Here is an 18167-nt window from a genome sequence, read left to right on the forward strand (position 1 = left end):
AGTGTACAGTAAAGTGGTTCAGTTATACATGTATATATATTCTTTTTTTATATTATTTATTTATTTTGGTCACGCCACGCTGCTTGCGGGATCTTAGTTCCATGACCAGGGATTCAACCCATGTCTCCTGCAGTGGAAGTGCAAAGTTCTAACCACTGGACCGCCAGGGCATTTCCAACATTCTTTACCATTATAGGTTATTACAAGATATTAAGTATAGTTGCAGGTTTTAAATTCACATCTTTAGTTCATTTCGAGTTGATTCTTGTGTGTGCTGTAAGATAAGGGTCCAGTTTCATTCTTTTGCTTGTGGCTGTCCAGTTTCCCCAACATCATTTATTGAAGAGACTACCCTTTCCCCATTGTATATTCTTGGCTCCTTTGTCATAAATTATGACCATATATACCTGGGTTTATTTCTGGCCTTTCTGTTCTGTTCCATTGATCCATATGTCTGTTTTTATGCCAATAAAATACAGTTTTGATTACTATAGTTTTATATCTTGAAATCAGGAAGTGTCGTGCCTCCAGCTTTGATCTTCTTTCTCAAGGTTGCTGCGGTCATTCACAGTCTTGTGGTTCCATACACATTTTAGGATTGTTTTTCCTATTTCTGTGAAAAATGCCATTGGAGATTTGACAGGGATTTCATTGAATCTGGAAATACATATTTTAATGTAAGGTTTTTTTGTTTCTTTGTTTTAGACAGTGCTACCAAATCCTCTGTACCATCCAGAAATTGTTTGGATTTATATGAAGAAATCCTGACTGAAGAAGGAACTGCAAAGGAGGCAACATATAATGATGTATGGATTACCAGAATTTTGAAGGACAGTTACTTTGCTCTTTTGTGGCTCCTGAAATACAGACATCAGCTTACTATTGAATAGACATTCTGTGTTTGGGAAGCAGCTCTTAGACTAAAAGAATATTTAAGTCAGTTTCTGCCTTCAGATCTGCTTTTTAAAATAATGTTTTCTGGATGCTTGCCTAAATTTAGTTATAATTTTGTTTGATTGAATTTAAGTGTCTGACCATATACAATCTCAACAGGCAATCAGTGTGATAAAATATTTTATTTTTTCATGATTTATACAAAGTTATAATTTGTCCCAAGACTTCATGCAGACACATTTCTTTCTACCTTATTTGAATTTTAAACTTTGGAGATTGAATGTGAAACTACAGAAAATACATTATTGCTAGGCCCAACTTTAAAAACCAGTAATTAAATATCTGTTAGTAGAAATGGACCTCATATACCCTTATTTATGGGTCGATTTGCAAAGTTTGAAATATTTTGAAATGTCATTTAAGCTAAGAAAATAATTTAGAATGATGCTTGATCTTTTTATATCTTACAGTTGCAGGTAGAATATGGAAAATGTCAGCTGCAAATGAAAGAGCTGATGAAAAAGTTTAAGGAAATACAGACACAGGTAGAATTATGATGAATATTTTATTTTTGCCTTGTTAGATTTTTTTTAATTAATTTGTTTAATTAATTTATTTTTGGCTGTGTTGGGTCTTCGTTGCTGCACGGGCTTTCTCTAGTTACAACGAGCAGGGGCTACTCTTTGCTGTGGTGCGCGGGCTTCTCATTGCGGCAGCTTCTCTTGTTGTGGAGCACGGGCTCTAGGTGTGCAGGCTCAGTAGTTGTGGCTTGCGGGCTCTAGAGCGCAGACTCATTAGTTATGGTGCACGGGCTTAGTTGCTCTGTGGCATGTGGGATCTTCCCGGACCAGGGCTCGAACCCGTGTTCCCTGCATTCGCAGGCAGATTCTTAACCACTGTGCCACCAGGGAAGTCTCCGCCTTAATCAGGTTTTAAAATTAAAATTTAATAAATTTTTTTGTTAAAATTAAAATGCTGAAGTGTTGGCAGGTTGTAAGGAAACTTTTTTAAAAAATATTAAATGAAAGAGCAAGTCTGGCAAAACATGCATTATTTCCAGTGTCAGTGAAACTGATAAAGGAAAACTGCTTGATTTGTTAAATGATATTGACAAATGATCTACTAGGCTAAGTAACAGTTAAATAATAGAGAATTCTTAGAGACTGTATCAGGTGGTTTAAAAGAGAATGGTTTGAGGCGTGATCCTTTAGAATGGCTGATGAGGAAAAATGGTGATGCTTTAACAATTTTTGCCAGAGAGACATTTTTTGTGATCATGCTGCAAAGTCAGGAATGTACTGTCTTGTTCTGATTTTTATTTCTTGGTAAAGTTGTTTCTCTTCCTTCACCGCCTCTCCCAAAGAGCCAGTCAATCCTCAATTCATTCTTTGTTCACCTGAGAATTAGTACATTGTTGCAAGTTAAAGCTCCTGTTGTTAAATATAATAAAAATTTTATCATCTTCAAAATAATGACCCATTTTCAAAATAATGACTTTTTTTCTTATTTATTGGTTTTTCATTTTGTTCCCTCTTTTAAGTAGTTTCACTTTAAATAGCTTTTCTTTGGCGCCAGTTTTCTTCTTTGAATCTCAGCTTCCCCTTTTGTATAATGAGCATCACTGTACTCCTCCTAAGACTATTTTGAGAATTGCATAAGATAAAATATGTGATGCGTGGCATGTAGTTAGCATTCAGTAATCAATAACTATTATAAATAGTTTAATAATCCTGTCGATACATACTTTATTAAATGTATTTTATGATGTTTAGAATTTCAGCTTAAAAAATGAAAACCAGTCTCTTAAGAAAAATATCTCAGCACTTATCAAAACTGCCAGAGTGGAAATAAACCGCAAAGATGAAGAAATAAATAATCTTCACCAAAGGTATGATTGAGGGATATGGATCTGTTTGTAAATTACATGGGTATTGATAGGTGGAATATTTTTAACTTTGGAAAGCTAATGAAAATCATGCATTTTATTAAATATTTAAGGTTTTACTGAAAGTAAGTGACTAATATTCGAATGGTATATTATCGTAATGATACCTATATGATTATTAATAGAATATTGCCACATACCTCTCTGAATATATTCAGTTTTGTAATACACTGGGATCTTGCTCTGATATCCTTTGGTCCTGAGAGGATGGTGGTGTATGTCATGGGTTCTTCTAGGCGCCCATCAAATTACTAAAATATCAGGAGGATGTCTGTGTCATATACTGTTAACAGACAACCCTTAAAAATCTGTCATTATTTATTTATTTTGGCTGCACTGGGTCTTAGTTGCGGCACATGGGATCTTTTTAGTTGCGGCCTGCGGACTTCTTAGTTGTGGCATGTGGGCTTCTTAGTTGAGGCATGTGGACTCTTAGTTGTGGCATGCATGTGGGATCTAATTCCCTGACCAGGGATCGAACCTGGGCTCCCTGCGTTGGGAGGGTGGAGTCTTACCCACTGGGCCACCAGTGAAGTCCCTCAATTATATGTTCTTTTCCCTCTTAAATGGATTTTCTACTTAATTTCTCTCTCTCCCTCTTTTGGTTAGGGGCAATATTTGGCTCCAGAGAATTTCATATCTCTCCTCCCCTTGGTAGTCAAACCTCCAAAACAGTTATCTAAACATGCTGTCTCCATTTCTCCACTTCCCATTTCTACACATTCTTGAACCCATTCTACTCTGACCTCTTCCTCCAAAACAGCTGTGACTACCACTAAATTCATCAAATAGTTTGACTTCTCATTTTAACTTGTCTTTATACACTATTTGACATAGTTGACCCTCTTTTCTTGAAATAGTTTCTCCCTTGGGGTTTCATGATTCTTAGTTTTCTTCCTAACTTGAGATTTATTTTTCTGTACTTGGCTAAGTTGGAATTCCTTAAAGCTCAAAACTATGTCCTTTCCTTTCTCTATCAATATTTTCTTATGATGTGATCTTACTTATACTAGTCAGTTCCATTTATATGTAGATACTACCTCACATCTGTACAAAATTTTCAAAATTACCTCATCCACAACAGAATTTAAGACTGAACCCCTTCCATTGTTCCTAGCTCAGTGGATTCCCCATCATTTATTCAGCTGTGCAAGCTAGAGTGACTGAGGGGTGGAATGACCATTTAATGTATTGCCCAAACCAGGGTACTTTTGAGAGTAGAAGGAGGGGCTGTTAATAATTACACTGACATTGCTTGGCAAACTGGGACATATAGTCACCCTGCATAGGGGTCATCATTGACACTTAGCTTTTGGTCATCCTTCAGATCCAAATTCATTACCATGTCCTTTCGATTTTTATGTCTTTATGATCTCTCAAGTTGTTCACTTCTCTTCCATTTCTACCGTTGTTGCTGCCCATCACCTCTCATCTGAACTGGCAGTAGTCTTTGTGCTCAGAACTCTGCATCCGCTCTTGCTCTTTCCAGCCTGTGATTTCTCATTTCTCGACATTAAAGCCACGGGATGCTTTGTAAAGCACAACTCTGGACGTCTGTCACAGAACCACCCCATCCTACCCCCCTTTTTTTTTTAAATGATCTATTTATCTATTTATTCTTGGCTGCGCCGAGCAGCTTGCAGGATCTTAGTTCCCCCACCAGGGATTGAACCGAGACCCCAGGAATGAAATGAGAAGCTGGGGAAAGCTTCTCATCCTAACCACTGGACCGTCAGGGAATTCCCCCACCCATTTTCTTTGTTTTTTTTTGTTTTTCTGTTTTTTTTTTGCGGTACACGGGCCTCTTACTGTCGTGGCCTCTCCCGTTGCGGAGCACAGGCTCCGGACACGCAGGCTCAGCGGCCATGGCTCACGGGCCCAGCCGCTCCGCGGCATGTGGGATCCTCCCGGACCGGGGCACAAACCCGTGTACCCTGCATCGGCAGGTGGACTCCCAACCACTGCGCCACCAGGGAAGCCCCCCCACCCCTTTTCTTGATTAAAACACATCAGTGGCTTCTCATCGATCGTAGGATGAAAGATCATAAATCTTAACTTGATCCGCAGAGCTCTTCACAATATGGTCCCAAACTACTTTTCAGGCCTTGTCTTCAGTGTCTGCCTTTGCCTAGGTATCATAGCTCTAGTGTATCTCCTGCATTCTTTCAGTTTGTTGGGTGTACCATGAGCTCTGAGTTGCATGAACTGTTTCCACTCCCTGAAATGCTCCTCTCCTCCACCTGCTAAATACCTACTTATCTTCAGGTCTCGGCATAAGCATCCTTTTCATGTGGGACATTTGTTCTCACTGACTAGGTCAGATCTCATTTTTGTAGCTTCATTTACACTTGCAGTTTAAAAAATCATGAATGGGATCACTTAATTAGTGTTCTCTTCCACTAAACTGTAAACTTCATGGGAGCAGGAACCATGTCTTTGTGTCCTCACCATTTATTGAGTATCTACCATGTGCAATAAATGTTTAAAGAGTGAAAGAAGATAATCCTATGTGTGGACCATATGATATGCAATTTAGGCCTTTTGAAAATAAAGATGGTTGCGTATGTTTACTAATCTAAATCCCACAAGGTGCAACAAGTATAAGATTGATTCCTGAAGTGTTGGGGAAATTTTATATATATTTGAATCTTTTAGGGGAGGGATATAATGTTTGAATAGAGTGAAAATTCAGAGAAACTGGGTGAATAAATGATGTGTTATTTCATTAGATTGTTATACGTGGTTATATTGATACATTATCTAATAAACATTCTGTCAAATATTTGCGCTTTTTATTTGTGAGCTTCAACTAGTACTCTAATGGTAAATGTTTATCATTTTGCTGAAAGTTCATTTTTAATAGAAAAAATGGAAATATTGATATAAGATAAAAATTTTAAAGTGTAAATTCTGGAAAGTGTTTAATGTGGAGGTTTTTTTTTAAATAAAACCTTTGGGACTTCCCTGGCGGTCCCGTGGTTAAGACTCCATGCTTCCACTGCAGGGGCACGGGTTCCATCCCTGGTTGGGGAACTAGAATCCCGCATGTTACATGGTGCGGCCAAATAGCAACAACAAAAAATAAAACAAAACTTTTGATAATATTTTATTTGGTGTGGAGTTACGTTAAATGTGTATTACGAGCTCTGTGGGCTAGAACTATCTTTTAGGACCTTACATTTTAATAAGTATGACGTATGTTACACGTGTGCGTGCTTTGTTGAATGTGAGTCCTTTGTTGGATAAATTTATTGCAGACATCTTCTCCCATTCTGTGACTTATCTGTCACTCTCTTTATTGTCTTGTGAGGAATAAAAGTTCTAAATTTTAGTGAAATTCAATCAGTTTTTTTTTTTTTATGGTTAATGCTTTTTGTGTTCACATTTTCCGAGTTGTCTCAAAGGTATTTCCTCATGTTTATTTTTTTGAGTTTATTTATTAGTTTACTAGGACTGCCATAACAGAGTGCCACAAACTGGGTGGCCTAAATAACAGAAATTTATTTTCTCACAGTTCTGGAGGCCAGAAGTCCAAGATCAAGGTGTCAGTATGATTGATGCCTTCTGCGGGCTGTGTGATGGGTCTGTTCCAGGCCTCTCTCCTTGGCTTGTAGCTGGTTGCCTTCTTCTGTGTCTCTTCATAAAGTCTTTGCTTTGTACATATCTCTGTCCAAATTTCCCTTTTTTATAAGGACACTAGTCATATTGGATAAGGGTCCACCCTAATGACCTCACTTTAACTTGATTATCTCCAAAGACTCTGTCTCCAAATAAGGTCACTAGTTTGAGGTACTGGGGATTAAATTTTGAGGAGATGCAGTTCAGCCCGTAACAAGATCCACATAAGGTCTACACGTTGCCTTAAGTTGTATGTATCCTGTGTCCTCTTGTTTTATAAAAATCTTCCCTTATTCCTGAGACGATGTTCTCTACACATTTAGTACTGATTAGGCATAGATTTATGGAAACTCAGGGAAGTTATAAAAGTTCAGGAAGATGGCTATATTATTACAAAAAGCTAAAATGAGCTATTTACATTTTATTTTTAGGAAAACTGCCAGTTTTCTGAAAACCTTAGGAGTTATTTTAAACAATAAATACATACCATTCCCTAGGAAAGGATCACAATTCTCTATTCCTTTTTCTTTTTGCACAGTATGTAACACTTTAAGATGGCTATTGACACTTTGGCTTTTACTGTGGGGTTGTAGGTGAAACAGAAAACTAGGATAGGGAGCTACATAGAGTTGTATTTTGATCGTCCCTGTTCTCCAGCAAGATTTCACTTTCCCTTATGTTTCAGTTGGGCTAGAGTGAAGGCAAGAAAATAATGTCACTCGTTCTAAAAGAAGTGAATTTGTGGTTAGTTTGAGAGTTGTGCACCTGTAGTGAAGGAAATCTGAAAGACATTGGCAAATGCTGGGATAGAACTGAGAGGTCCTCCAGGCTTTGAGCAAAGCAAATGAAAGAGAGTTCCTTGTTTTAAAAAACTGGCTCATTTAGTTGGAAGCTGGTAAATTCTTACTACTCATTCTTTTATACAAAGTAAAATTAGTTTTGCCAGTATGTGGGCCCCCCAGTTTTAAAGTGTATCACATGTGATTAAACCTTGGGTTATTAAAAAGGAATTAACTTTGTTTTTTTGGTGTTAATTTCTATTTCTCAATAGATTGTCTGAGTTTCCACATCTTCGAAATGCTCATAAAACTTCAAGGACACCAGATATAGTTAAAACAAAAGGTCTTAAATCCAGATCTCTCCATTTGGATGATTGTTCAAAGACTGATCACAGAGTGAAAAGTGATGTTTCTAAAGATGTACATTATAGCACTTCACTGCCATACCTCGAAAAGGAAGGAAAATCACATTCTGAAAAAAAGGGCGCTTCACATTTGCCTACATCTGTTGAAAAACACTCCACCAATGGCATTTGGTCACGTTCCCATTATCAGGTTGGTGAGGGTAGTTCCAGTGAGGATCACAGAAGAGGAAGGAAAGATAGTAGACATAGCCAGTACTGCAGAGGGACTGACAGAATACGAAAAGACTTGAACACTAGCTGTGGTGATGGTGAACCGAGGAACATAGAGGCCAGTCAGAGGCTACAAGGACGTCCTGAGAAATATAGTAAAGGTGAACCAAAGGCTGAAAGCAAAAATTCAAAGTTTAAAAGTAACACAGATTTGGATTATAAAAATGAACGCAGTAGCTCTTCTTGGGAGAAAGAAAGCTCTAGAGACAGGTCACACACTCGACTAGAATCTCAAAGTGACAAAAAACTCGAAAGACAAAGTGAAAGATCACAAAATATAAATAGAAAAGAACTTAAATCACAAGACAAAGAAGAAAGGAAAGTTGATCAAAAACCTAAGTCAGTAGTAAAAGACCAGGATCATTGGAAAAGATCTGAACGAGCACTGCTTCCTTATTCCAAGAAGGAACTAGCAAAATCTTCTCATAATTCAAGTAAATACCATCCAGAAGAGAGAAGAGGCCGGGAAGATTGTAAAAGAGACAGGGCTGTGAGTAATCATAGTTTTCAAGAAGGAAGATGTCCGTCCTCTCTTTCAACCAATAGAACTCACAAACATGTTGACTCTAAGGAAGTTGATGCTGTGCACCAATGGGAAAATGCACCTTTAAGGGTAGAAAGGCATAGAACTGAAGATAAGCGGAAAAGAGAACAAGAGGGCAAAGAAGAAAATAAGCATATGAGAAATGAAAAGAGAGTACCTGCAGAACATCTGCAGAAGACAAACAGAGAGACTAAGAAAACCGCTACAGATTTAAAGAGACAGAATGAGCCAAAAAATGATAACGGTGAAGTCTCTAATAATGATGTTTCTGAAGTCGTGGATGATAAAGAGCCAGCAGTTAAAGCTGAGAATGGTTCAAATGAAACACAAAACAAAGACTTAAAGTTAAGCTTTATGGAAAAATTGAACTTAACTCTTTCTCCTGCTAAAAAGCAGCCTGTTTCTCAGGAAAATCAGCATAAAATAACCGATACTCCCAAATCTAGTGACATATGTGATTTGGAGTCCTTGGTGCAGGCTAAAACTGTGACATGTATTCCCTCTGTCAGTGAACAGATCACAGAGGAAACCAAATCAGAGTTATTGGAACCAAAGGATGCTCTTACAGCAGCATCTGAACCCAGGACCAGTGTTTCAGAAAGGAAAATAGAAGAAGAGAATAGTTTGTTCATTAAATCTGTTGCGGATACTGTGCATTGTGATATGTCCATCTGTGGCACAGAGATTTCCTTCTCAGCATCTGTGGAAATGCAACAAACAGAATCCTTGTTTCCATCATCAACAGAAATGGAACAGACCATTAATGGTGCCAGGGCAGCAGTTCCTGTGGTAATGGACACAGTACAAACAAATGTTTCTCAAAACTTTGGTTTGGAATTGGATACCAAAAGAAAGGATGACTTAAATTCTTGTAGTATTTCCGAAGATACAGAAATGAAGGAGCCTTTTTCAACCAAAGTGACCGAATCCAATGAAAGCATTTTGCAGCCTTCAATTGAAGAAGCTGTCATTTTGCCAACAGTCCTTTCAGAAGATGGTAAACCAAACCTTGAGCCTTCTCTTGTAGATGCACCACTGGTTGAGAGTAAGTCTTGTCACTTGGAGCCTTGCTTACCTAAAGAGACTCCAGAATCTTCACTTCAGCAGACTGAGTTAACGGACCACAGAATGGAAATTGGTGAAGCAAACTCAGTATATCACGACGATGAGAACTCGGTTCTGAGCATTGACCTTAATCAGCTGAGACCTATTCCAGAAGCCATCAGTCCTCTGAATAGTCCCGTGAGACCTGTAGCAAAAGTTCTTAGACTGGAAAGCCCATCTCGAGTTCCATTATATAATAACAGTCATAAAGGTAATAGTTTATATTATCTCCTATAACTTATATTTTTGTGAGAGTGTAGCATATGTCAGCAAGATGAATCAGTGCTTTTAATTTATTTATTGATATTTATTTACTTTTTAAATTTTTATTGGCATATAGTCGATTTACAGTGTTGTGTTAGTTTTAGGTGTGCAGCAAAGTGAATCAGTTATACATATACATATATCCATTCTTTTTTTTTAGATTTTTTTCCTGTATAGGCCATTACAGAGTACTGAGTAGAGTTCCCTGTGCTGTACAGCAGGTTCTTATTTGTTATCTATTTTATATATAGTAGTGTGTATATGTCAATCCCAGCCTTCCAATTTATTCCTCCCTGCCCTATCCCCTGGTAACCATAAGTTTGTTTTCTACATCTGTGACTCTACTTTTCCTTTGTAAAGAAATTCATTTGTACCCTTTTTTTTAGAGTCCACATATAAGTGATATCGTATGATATTTGTCTTTCTGTGTCTGACTTAACTTCACTCGGTATGACAATCTCTAGGTCCATCCATGTTGCTGCAAATGACATTATTTTGTTAGTGCTTTTTATTTGATAATTATTATTCAGACCTTTGTTGTTACCTAGAAATGTACATTGAGCCTTTAGTCTAGATTTAGGTAATTCTTACTTATACAACAAAAGGGAATGGTAGAACAGATTGTCTCAAATACTCCTTGCTTGCTTTCAGGTATATTTTTGTTGTCCAAAAGCCATCATCAAATGGCATAGAGTAGGTGATGCTGCTAACATCAAGTAAAGAAACCTGAACAGTTGGTTGCTGTTTATCCAAATGACCAAACTCTATACTATCACTATTGTCAGGCACTTTCTGAGACCAGTAAAGACCAATGACATGAGTACGTGTTAGAGTAATATAGTGTAAATAGTGTAAAAGCTGTTAAAATAATAAATTGCCTCAACATTTAATTTTTTGTTATATTTAGTATGGAAATGTTAAATGACAAAGACTCGGTAGTCATGTGACTATAATATGCTTTTTTCTTCCACAGATGTGTTTCCACCAAATTTAGCTCATTCTGCCTCCAAGAGTCAGTCTGATCTCAATAAGGAAAATCAAAAGCCAATTTGCAAATCTGACAAATTTACAGAAGCAGACTCCCACAAGAATTCATCTTTAGATGAATTAGAAGAAGGAGAAATTATAAGCGACAGTGAAAAATCTGAACCACAAAAACGTTTTGACAAAAGTACCAACCCAAGAGCTTCTGCTGAAGTGCAGAACACAAGAACTAACCCAGGAAGTAGGAAAAGCACTGTGCATTTGGATAAAGACAATAGGAAGATATCTTCTATAAAAATCCATCAGACCAAAAGCAAATGGAATAAAAGACGAACTGAATCTAGCAGATCTTCAAAAACAGAGAAGAAAGATAGGTTAGTGGGCACTTCCAGCCTGGAAAAAATAGTGCCAATTATTGCTGCACCCTCTTCTGTCCGAGAGGTTGTGCACATGTTACGAATGATAAGAAAACATGTAAGGAAAAATTATATGAAATTCAAGGTAAAATTTTCATTAATACAATTTCATAGAATTATTGAGTCAGCAATTTTGAGTTTTACATCACTAATTAAACACCTTGACTTATCCAAGATCTCTAAGTCAGTGACTACTTTACAGAAGAATCTCTGTGATGTTATAGAATCCAAACTTAAGCAAGTTAAAAAGAATGGCATCGTGGATCGTTTATTTGAACAGCAGCTACCAGATATGAAAAAAAAATTGTGGAAATTTGTAGATGAACAACTTGATCACTTGTTTACAACGCTTAAGAAAATCTTAGCAAAGTTTTGTGACCCCATAAACATTGGCAGTGACAGTGACGAAGGAAAACTTGAAAAGAGAAATAAAGAGAAAGCACAATATTCAAATTGTCAGAAGGGGAATGTAGGCAGCTCCAGCAAAGAAATGTTGAAGGAGAAACCCCCCAAATCAGAAGATTCTGGTTACTCTAAGTCTTTAGTAGGTTGTAAAAAATCGGAGGAAAAACATCAAGAGCAAAATAATTCTAGTATTAACAGAGTAAAGCACAACATTAAAAAAAGTACTAACACTTGCTTTGGTAATACTAAGAACCCTCAATTTGAAGAGGCGTCCTTGGAACCAAACTGCCCGAAGGCAGGAAAAATGGAAGGCAGTACCATAGAGGACTCACAGGCATCCCAGCACGCTGCTTTGAAGCCAGAACGCAGTTTTGAGATTCTTACTGAGCAGCAAGCATCTAGCCTTACTTTTAATTTAGTGAGTGATGCACAGATGGGAGAAATATTTAAAAGTTTGTTGCAAGGTTCTGATCTTTTGGACAACAGTGTTAACTGTAACGAAAAAAGTGAGTGGGAGTTAAAGACACCAGCGAAACAGATGCTAGAGACTCTTAAATGTGAATCTCTACCAGTTTGTACAACGGAAGAGCTCGTTTCAGGGGTGGTTTCTCCCTGTCCTAAGGTGATTAGTGATGATAATTGGTCATTATTGTCATCTGAGAAAGGTCCGTCTCTGTCTTCAGGGCTTTCATTGCCAGTTCATCCTGATGTGTTGGATGAAAGTTGTATGTTTGAAGTGTCCACTAACATATCTTTAAGTAAAGATAATGTATGTAGTTCAGAAAAGAGTAAGCCCTGTGTTTCCTCCATACTTCTTGAAGATCTAGCAGTCTCTTTAACAGTACCATCACCTCTGAAGTCAGATGGTCATCTCAGTTTCTTAAAGTCAGATGTTTCGTCTAATTCAACGCCCGAAGAAGTTATTAGTGCCCATTTTAGTGAAGATGCCTTACTTGAGGAAGAGGATGCATCTGAACAGGACATTCATTTAGCCCTGGAGTCTGATAATTCAAGCAGTAAATCAAGTTGTTCTTCATCATGGACAAGCCGGTCTATTGCTCCAGGCTTTCAGTACCACCCTAATCTACCCATGCACGCTGTCATAATGGAAAAGTCCAATGATCATTTCATTGTGAAAATACGCCGTGCGGCACCATCTACCTCCCCTAGTCATAAACAGAATATGGTGGCTGATGAATCTTTGCCAAGAGTGGAAAAGGAAGCTGATGAAACAGTGGAGAAAAACTATATTTCATGTCAGTACAGAGTTTTTAAATCTGTGGAGGAATTGAAAATTTCCAGTAAAAATGTTGATAGCAGTAAATCAGTTCATGAAGAACAGGACTGTACGATACAAACAGAGGTTCCCGATATATATGAATTTCTTAAAGATGCTTCAGGTAAAGTGGTTCATAGTACTGAAGTAGTTGAAGAATGTTTCAAGTTGCATCAAGTATGGGAGCCAAAAGTACCTGAAAGCGTTGAAGAATTGCCTCCAATGGAAGAAATTCCACATTCTGTCGAGGATCATCTTCCAAACGCATATATAGACCTCACAAAAGATCCAGTCACCGAGACCAAAAAGTTGGGGGAATTCGTAGAAGTAACAGTTTTAAATATTGAGCAGTTGGGATGTTCTGGAAGCAGTGTGGATCAAAATGCTCCAGTATTAGACAATATGCAGCCTGATACTGTAGATGCTTTTATTGATTTGACACAAGATGTTTCAAGTGACAGTAAAAATGAAGGTAACTGTCCTGCTTTGGCTGTTGAAGACTTGGGGTGTCAGGTGATATGTGTAGATGAAGATAACTCAAAGGAAGAAAAGGTGCAAGTGGCAAACAGGCCTTTGGAATGCATTGTTGAGGAAGCCTGTATCGATTTAACCTCGGCATTTCCCAGTTCGGGTGAAGTGAAAAAGGTTGATTTAAAATCAGAGCTGGCATCGAATTCTGGTAGTTCAGAGTTGCCTGGGGCTTTGGATAATGCTCACAAAAAGAGGAAAAATCTTTCTGATCTAAATCCTTCTCAGAAAAAACAGAGAAAGGAAGCAGACTTAACCGGCAGGGAAAAGACTAAGAAAATTACCCAAGATTCTGGTGAGAATGGTGATGCTCACCGAAAGAAAGCCAGTAAGAAAAAGGCCCCTGTAGTAACTAAAGATCCCTCGTCATTAAAGGAAAGCCCAGGGACTAAGGATGCCTCAGCAGCATCTGCCACTTCTCTTACAGGCCTTTCTGCAAAGAATGTTATTAAAAAGAAGGGAGAAATTATAGTTTCGTGGACAAGGTAAGAATCTAATGAGACTATTAAATCACCAGGAAATTTTAAGATACCAGCAATCTGTTCTGTCATGTCATCATAGTTTTGTCCCATCTTAAAATAGGGAAAGTGACGACTGACTTCAAAAGTGGCCAAAGTTGGTAGAAGATACGTTCTAGGATACAACCCAGCTGTACTGTAGAACAGTCTAGAGCAGTGGCTCTTAACCAGCGATGTGTACTAGCACCGTGGACAGAACTTTTCATTATGTTTTTAACTTCACTTTTCAATGAAAAAGAAAAATTCTTTCGTTTGTAATGTGTGTGTATACGCACATTTTAGAAAGGAGGAATGACAGGTAGTGAATAGGACAAAAAGTGTGGGTGTTTGTAATTTGAGTTTTCCCCCCGAAATTAGAAGCTTCAAAAACAGGTTGTACTTTTGACTTCTTTGTGAGATTTTTAAGAAATGCAGATTTAAAGACCCCATTTCGGATGTCAAGGTGACCACAGTTGGGAACCATTGAACCAGAGGTGCATGATCTCTAGACCGGCTAGAGTGCATAATGAGAGAGAATGAATTTTGTTGAAATTGGTGATCAATTTTGTTTAAGACCTCAGTCCTCTATGCCTTCATTTCGGGTAACCTGCAGATGGTAAAATCTCAGAGACTATAATAACGCACATTGGTTCAGACCATGTAGAAGAAGCAGAGGTCTGGGGATTAGAAGATCTGGCTTCTGTGTTACTTTTTGGTTCTTCTCACTTATCAGGTCTGTGATCACGTTTGGGCCCTAATTTTTAAAGTACTATACACACTACAAGTAGAATTTTTTAAAATCTTTTATTTTGTCATTAGAAACATACATTAGTATTTGTTTTAGAAAATTTGGGAAATATGTATGAAGTCAAAGATTAAAATCATCCATAATCTTATCTCTCAGAGATAACCATTGTCCGTATTTTAGTATACACACTTGTTCTTTTTTTATGGGTTTTAATAAAAATGTCCACTATATACTATATTGGTAGATAGTAAGGCAATGGAATTTTTGTTACCTTTCTGTTCGAACCTACAAAAGCTAAATAACATTTTTCCCCCTTCAGAAATGATGACCGGGAAATTTTACTGGAGTGTCAGAAAAAAGGGCCATCGTTGAAAACATTTTCTCAGTTAGCTGCCAAGTTGAATAAAAATCCGTATCAGGTAACTACCCCAGTTTTACATCTCTATAGTCTCACAGATGTTACTACTCCAAATATTTAGATTTGATTTTTAATGTGTTTAAGATATATAGCTATTTGTTAGCCAACTTCTTTAAAAGTATGGCTCTTTGGAGAATTCCCCAGTGTTCCAGTAGTTAGGACTCCATGCTTTCACTGCCGAGAGCCTGAGTTCAGTCCCTGGTCGAGGAACTAAGATCCCACAAGCTGCGTGGTGCAGCCAAAAAAAAAAAAAAAAGACTGTTAAAAACTTGGTGATCGTGGAAGAAGTCTGAAACAATCCGAATTCTTTATTCTGTTGTTTTGCCATTTACTTATTTGATCTTGAGCAATTTTGTAATGATATTTGCCTGTTTAAGAAAGTTTGATATTGAAAAGTTAAACTAGCAATTACCTTTATTATGAAGATATTTTGTTTTTCTAACTATTACTTTACCTTTATAATTAAGGGTAACTTACTCTGTCTTTAGATGGTTTGTGAAAATATTCATCAAAGATAAAAAAAAATATATTGAGATGTTTATAATTAACCCTCATTTAAAATTTTTCAGGTCTCAGAAAGATTCCAGCAGCTAATGAAGCTCTTTGAAAAGTCAAAATGCAGGTAGTTAATGGTTACACTACAGTAGGCTAGTAAAGTAAATGTTTGACACTGTACCTGTGCAGTTAATGGCCTGTTAGTCATTGAAGATGTGAGTGGTGGGTGAGAGACATCCAGCTGAGTTCCTGTTTCAGTCACAGGTTGGAGAATGGTTGCTCGTGCAGGCTTCTAAGGCACCTCATCCACAGGGACGTGGTCAGTGAAACCTGCTGCAGTGCAGATCAGCATCTTTCCTTAGCCTTCTGAGTGTTGATGAGTCTAAAGTGGGGGGAAATCCATTTGATGATTGATGATAAATGTTTATCGATGAAGAAAAACAAAACATTCTTGAGGGAATTCCCTGGTGGCCCAGCGGTTAGGACTCTGTGTTTCCACTGCCAGGGGCCTGGGTTCTGTCCCTGGTCGGGGAACTAAGATCTTGTGTGCCGCATGGCTCAGCCAAAAAACGAAAAAAAAGGCAAGAAAACATTCTTGAATAGCATTATATTTCATAGCCAGTGAAATCTGTGCAGTCGTAATTTAACATATTTTACATTTTTAATTAGGAGTGCTAAAATACAAAACATACATTTATAAACATGAAGTCCATTGTCATCTGAAGAGGTGACATGATTTACCATGTTACATTATTAATAATGTTCACAGACATGTTTCTTTAAGCCATTCTTATACGGGTTTATTAAGGCAATAATGTTTATCAGGTATTTCCTATAAGACCTGAGCCAATTGCTTAGATATTTTGGACTTTTATGTAAGGAAGATTGTAAAGATATTTAACATATCACTATTTTTCAGTTGATTTGTAGTCATAATTATTTGAATCCAGAATGCCCAACTTTAAATAAAACTAACTGAAGAAGAACCATATTTGGACATTGATCTCATTGTGAAGGGTTCTGAATACTTCTGAGTTATAAAAATCTGTTTCTAAACCCAGTGTAAATTACTGTCTTTAGATAATCTGTTAATTTCAGTATCCTCTCAAAGCAACTAGTTTGTTAATGAAATCTTCAAAAGATATTTAGTAGTGTACTCTGACATTAAAATTCTGTTTATATAATTCAGAATGTAAGATTGCATAATGAGGAATTTGAAGAAAAAGCTTACTCTAAAGAACCTTTAAAAAATAGTTCGATGCAAAAATGGCCTGCTTTTTTTTCAGATTCACTATGCTGTAAATTTTTCACTGCCTTTAGAAAATTAAACTGAGGTCTTTTTTGTTTTATTTGAACGTTATCTTAAAATATGACTTCCATTCTCTTGTTGAAGATAATGTTCCCTTCATGAACGAACTAACTTGTATCTGGAAATGACACTTACTAGTTTGAAATTTCCAAATTCCATTACAAATCTACAATCTTTTAATGGATTTGGTACTTGAGATTTTATTTGCTTGCATGATAGCACAAATAGTGAGTTATTTCATTCCTAGTTTGTTTTTTTTAAATTTTATTTTATTTATTTATTTTTTTATACAGCAGGTTCTTATTATCTGTTTTATACATATTAGTGTATATATGTCAATCCCAATCCCTAGTTTGTTTCTTAACTGATTTTTTTTTCCTTCAGGTACTATAGTCTCATTACATTCTTATCAAAATCAGAGTGTAAGGGTAAAGTTACCAAACTGAGTCTATAAAAAGCTAGTTCTTTAACCACCAATATTTATTATCTAAGAGAACTCATTTAAAAGAACAACACTTTATGAGATGGTCATATCAGAAAAATAGAATCATAACTTTAGCATTTTCTTACATTACAGATAAGTTGCTGAATTCCTTGGAGTCTTAATTGATATTGCAAACTACACAGAAGCTTGGAATTCTTCATGTTTTTAATGGGGAAGGAGAGGGCAGTTTTATGGCATTTGATTACCAGATAATAATCTGCATTTGTCATAACTTGCTGACTCTTAATCTCAAGCCAGCATGTTCACCTTGTTCCTGACATCAGTCTGATTTGCTTCTCTGTTATTGGTCATGATATTTATTTTTAAACAGGTTAGAACTTGTTATTAAGATAAAAGCAACAACAAAACAGTATTGAAACCTTAGTTTTGATATTTCAAAGAAATGACTTTCTTTCTAGATTTTTAAAAATAGTTTTGTAGAATTTTAAGCTTAACGATTATTTAGTTCGTTTCATCCATTTTTATTTGCTTTTCTAATTGCCTGTCCTCAATTTGGTAAATTGTAAAATAATTTAAATAGTGTATCTGTAAATATGTATAATTATAATGATGTAAAATACTTTGTGTTTGTGTGTGTATGTTTGGGTGTATACACACACATAAATGGCTGTACGTAGCCAAGGACTTTTCTATTTGTATAAAACTTTTTATATAAAGTTTGCTTTCTTTACCAGTAATGTATAAATAAAACCATGTAAAGTTCTGTTATATTTTGATTAGAATGTTCTTTTAACGTGCTTAGATAACAATTGAAACAAAAAAAAAGGTAAAACTCCCAGAGGACATGGGGGCTCTTTTGAAGT

At 36.7% G+C, this 18167-nt stretch overlaps 1 protein-coding gene across 3 annotated transcripts in view; it reads left to right on the top strand.

Moving 5' to 3' along the window:
* Positions 1 to 18072, top strand: part of CASP8AP2 (caspase 8 associated protein 2) — a 39197-nt gene extending 21125 nt beyond the window's left edge. The window contains exons 4-11 of one of the 3 annotated variants that reach the window (XM_067702561.1): positions 706 to 806; positions 1365 to 1439; positions 2667 to 2782; positions 7509 to 9730; positions 10757 to 13877; positions 14957 to 15056; positions 15625 to 15677; positions 17437 to 18072. In XM_067702561.1, the coding sequence (XP_067558662.1) occupies positions 706 to 806; positions 1365 to 1439; positions 2667 to 2782; positions 7509 to 9730; positions 10757 to 13877; positions 14957 to 15056; positions 15625 to 15677; positions 17437 to 17440 (5792 nt within the window). In that variant the 3' untranslated portion in view covers positions 17441 to 18072. Of the gene's footprint in view, positions 1 to 705; positions 807 to 1364; positions 1440 to 2666; positions 2783 to 7508; positions 9731 to 10756; positions 13878 to 14956; positions 15597 to 15624; positions 15682 to 17436 lie in introns of those variants that run through there. The other 2 variants (XM_067702563.1, XM_067702560.1) reach the window with 2 other exon arrangements.
* Positions 18073 to 18167: the final 95 nt, after the last annotated feature.

The sequence above is a fragment of the Pseudorca crassidens genome, chromosome 13, assembly GCF_039906515.1.
Source record: "Pseudorca crassidens isolate mPseCra1 chromosome 13, mPseCra1.hap1, whole genome shotgun sequence".
In the NCBI taxonomy this organism is placed as follows: domain Eukaryota; kingdom Metazoa; phylum Chordata; class Mammalia; order Artiodactyla; family Delphinidae; genus Pseudorca; species Pseudorca crassidens.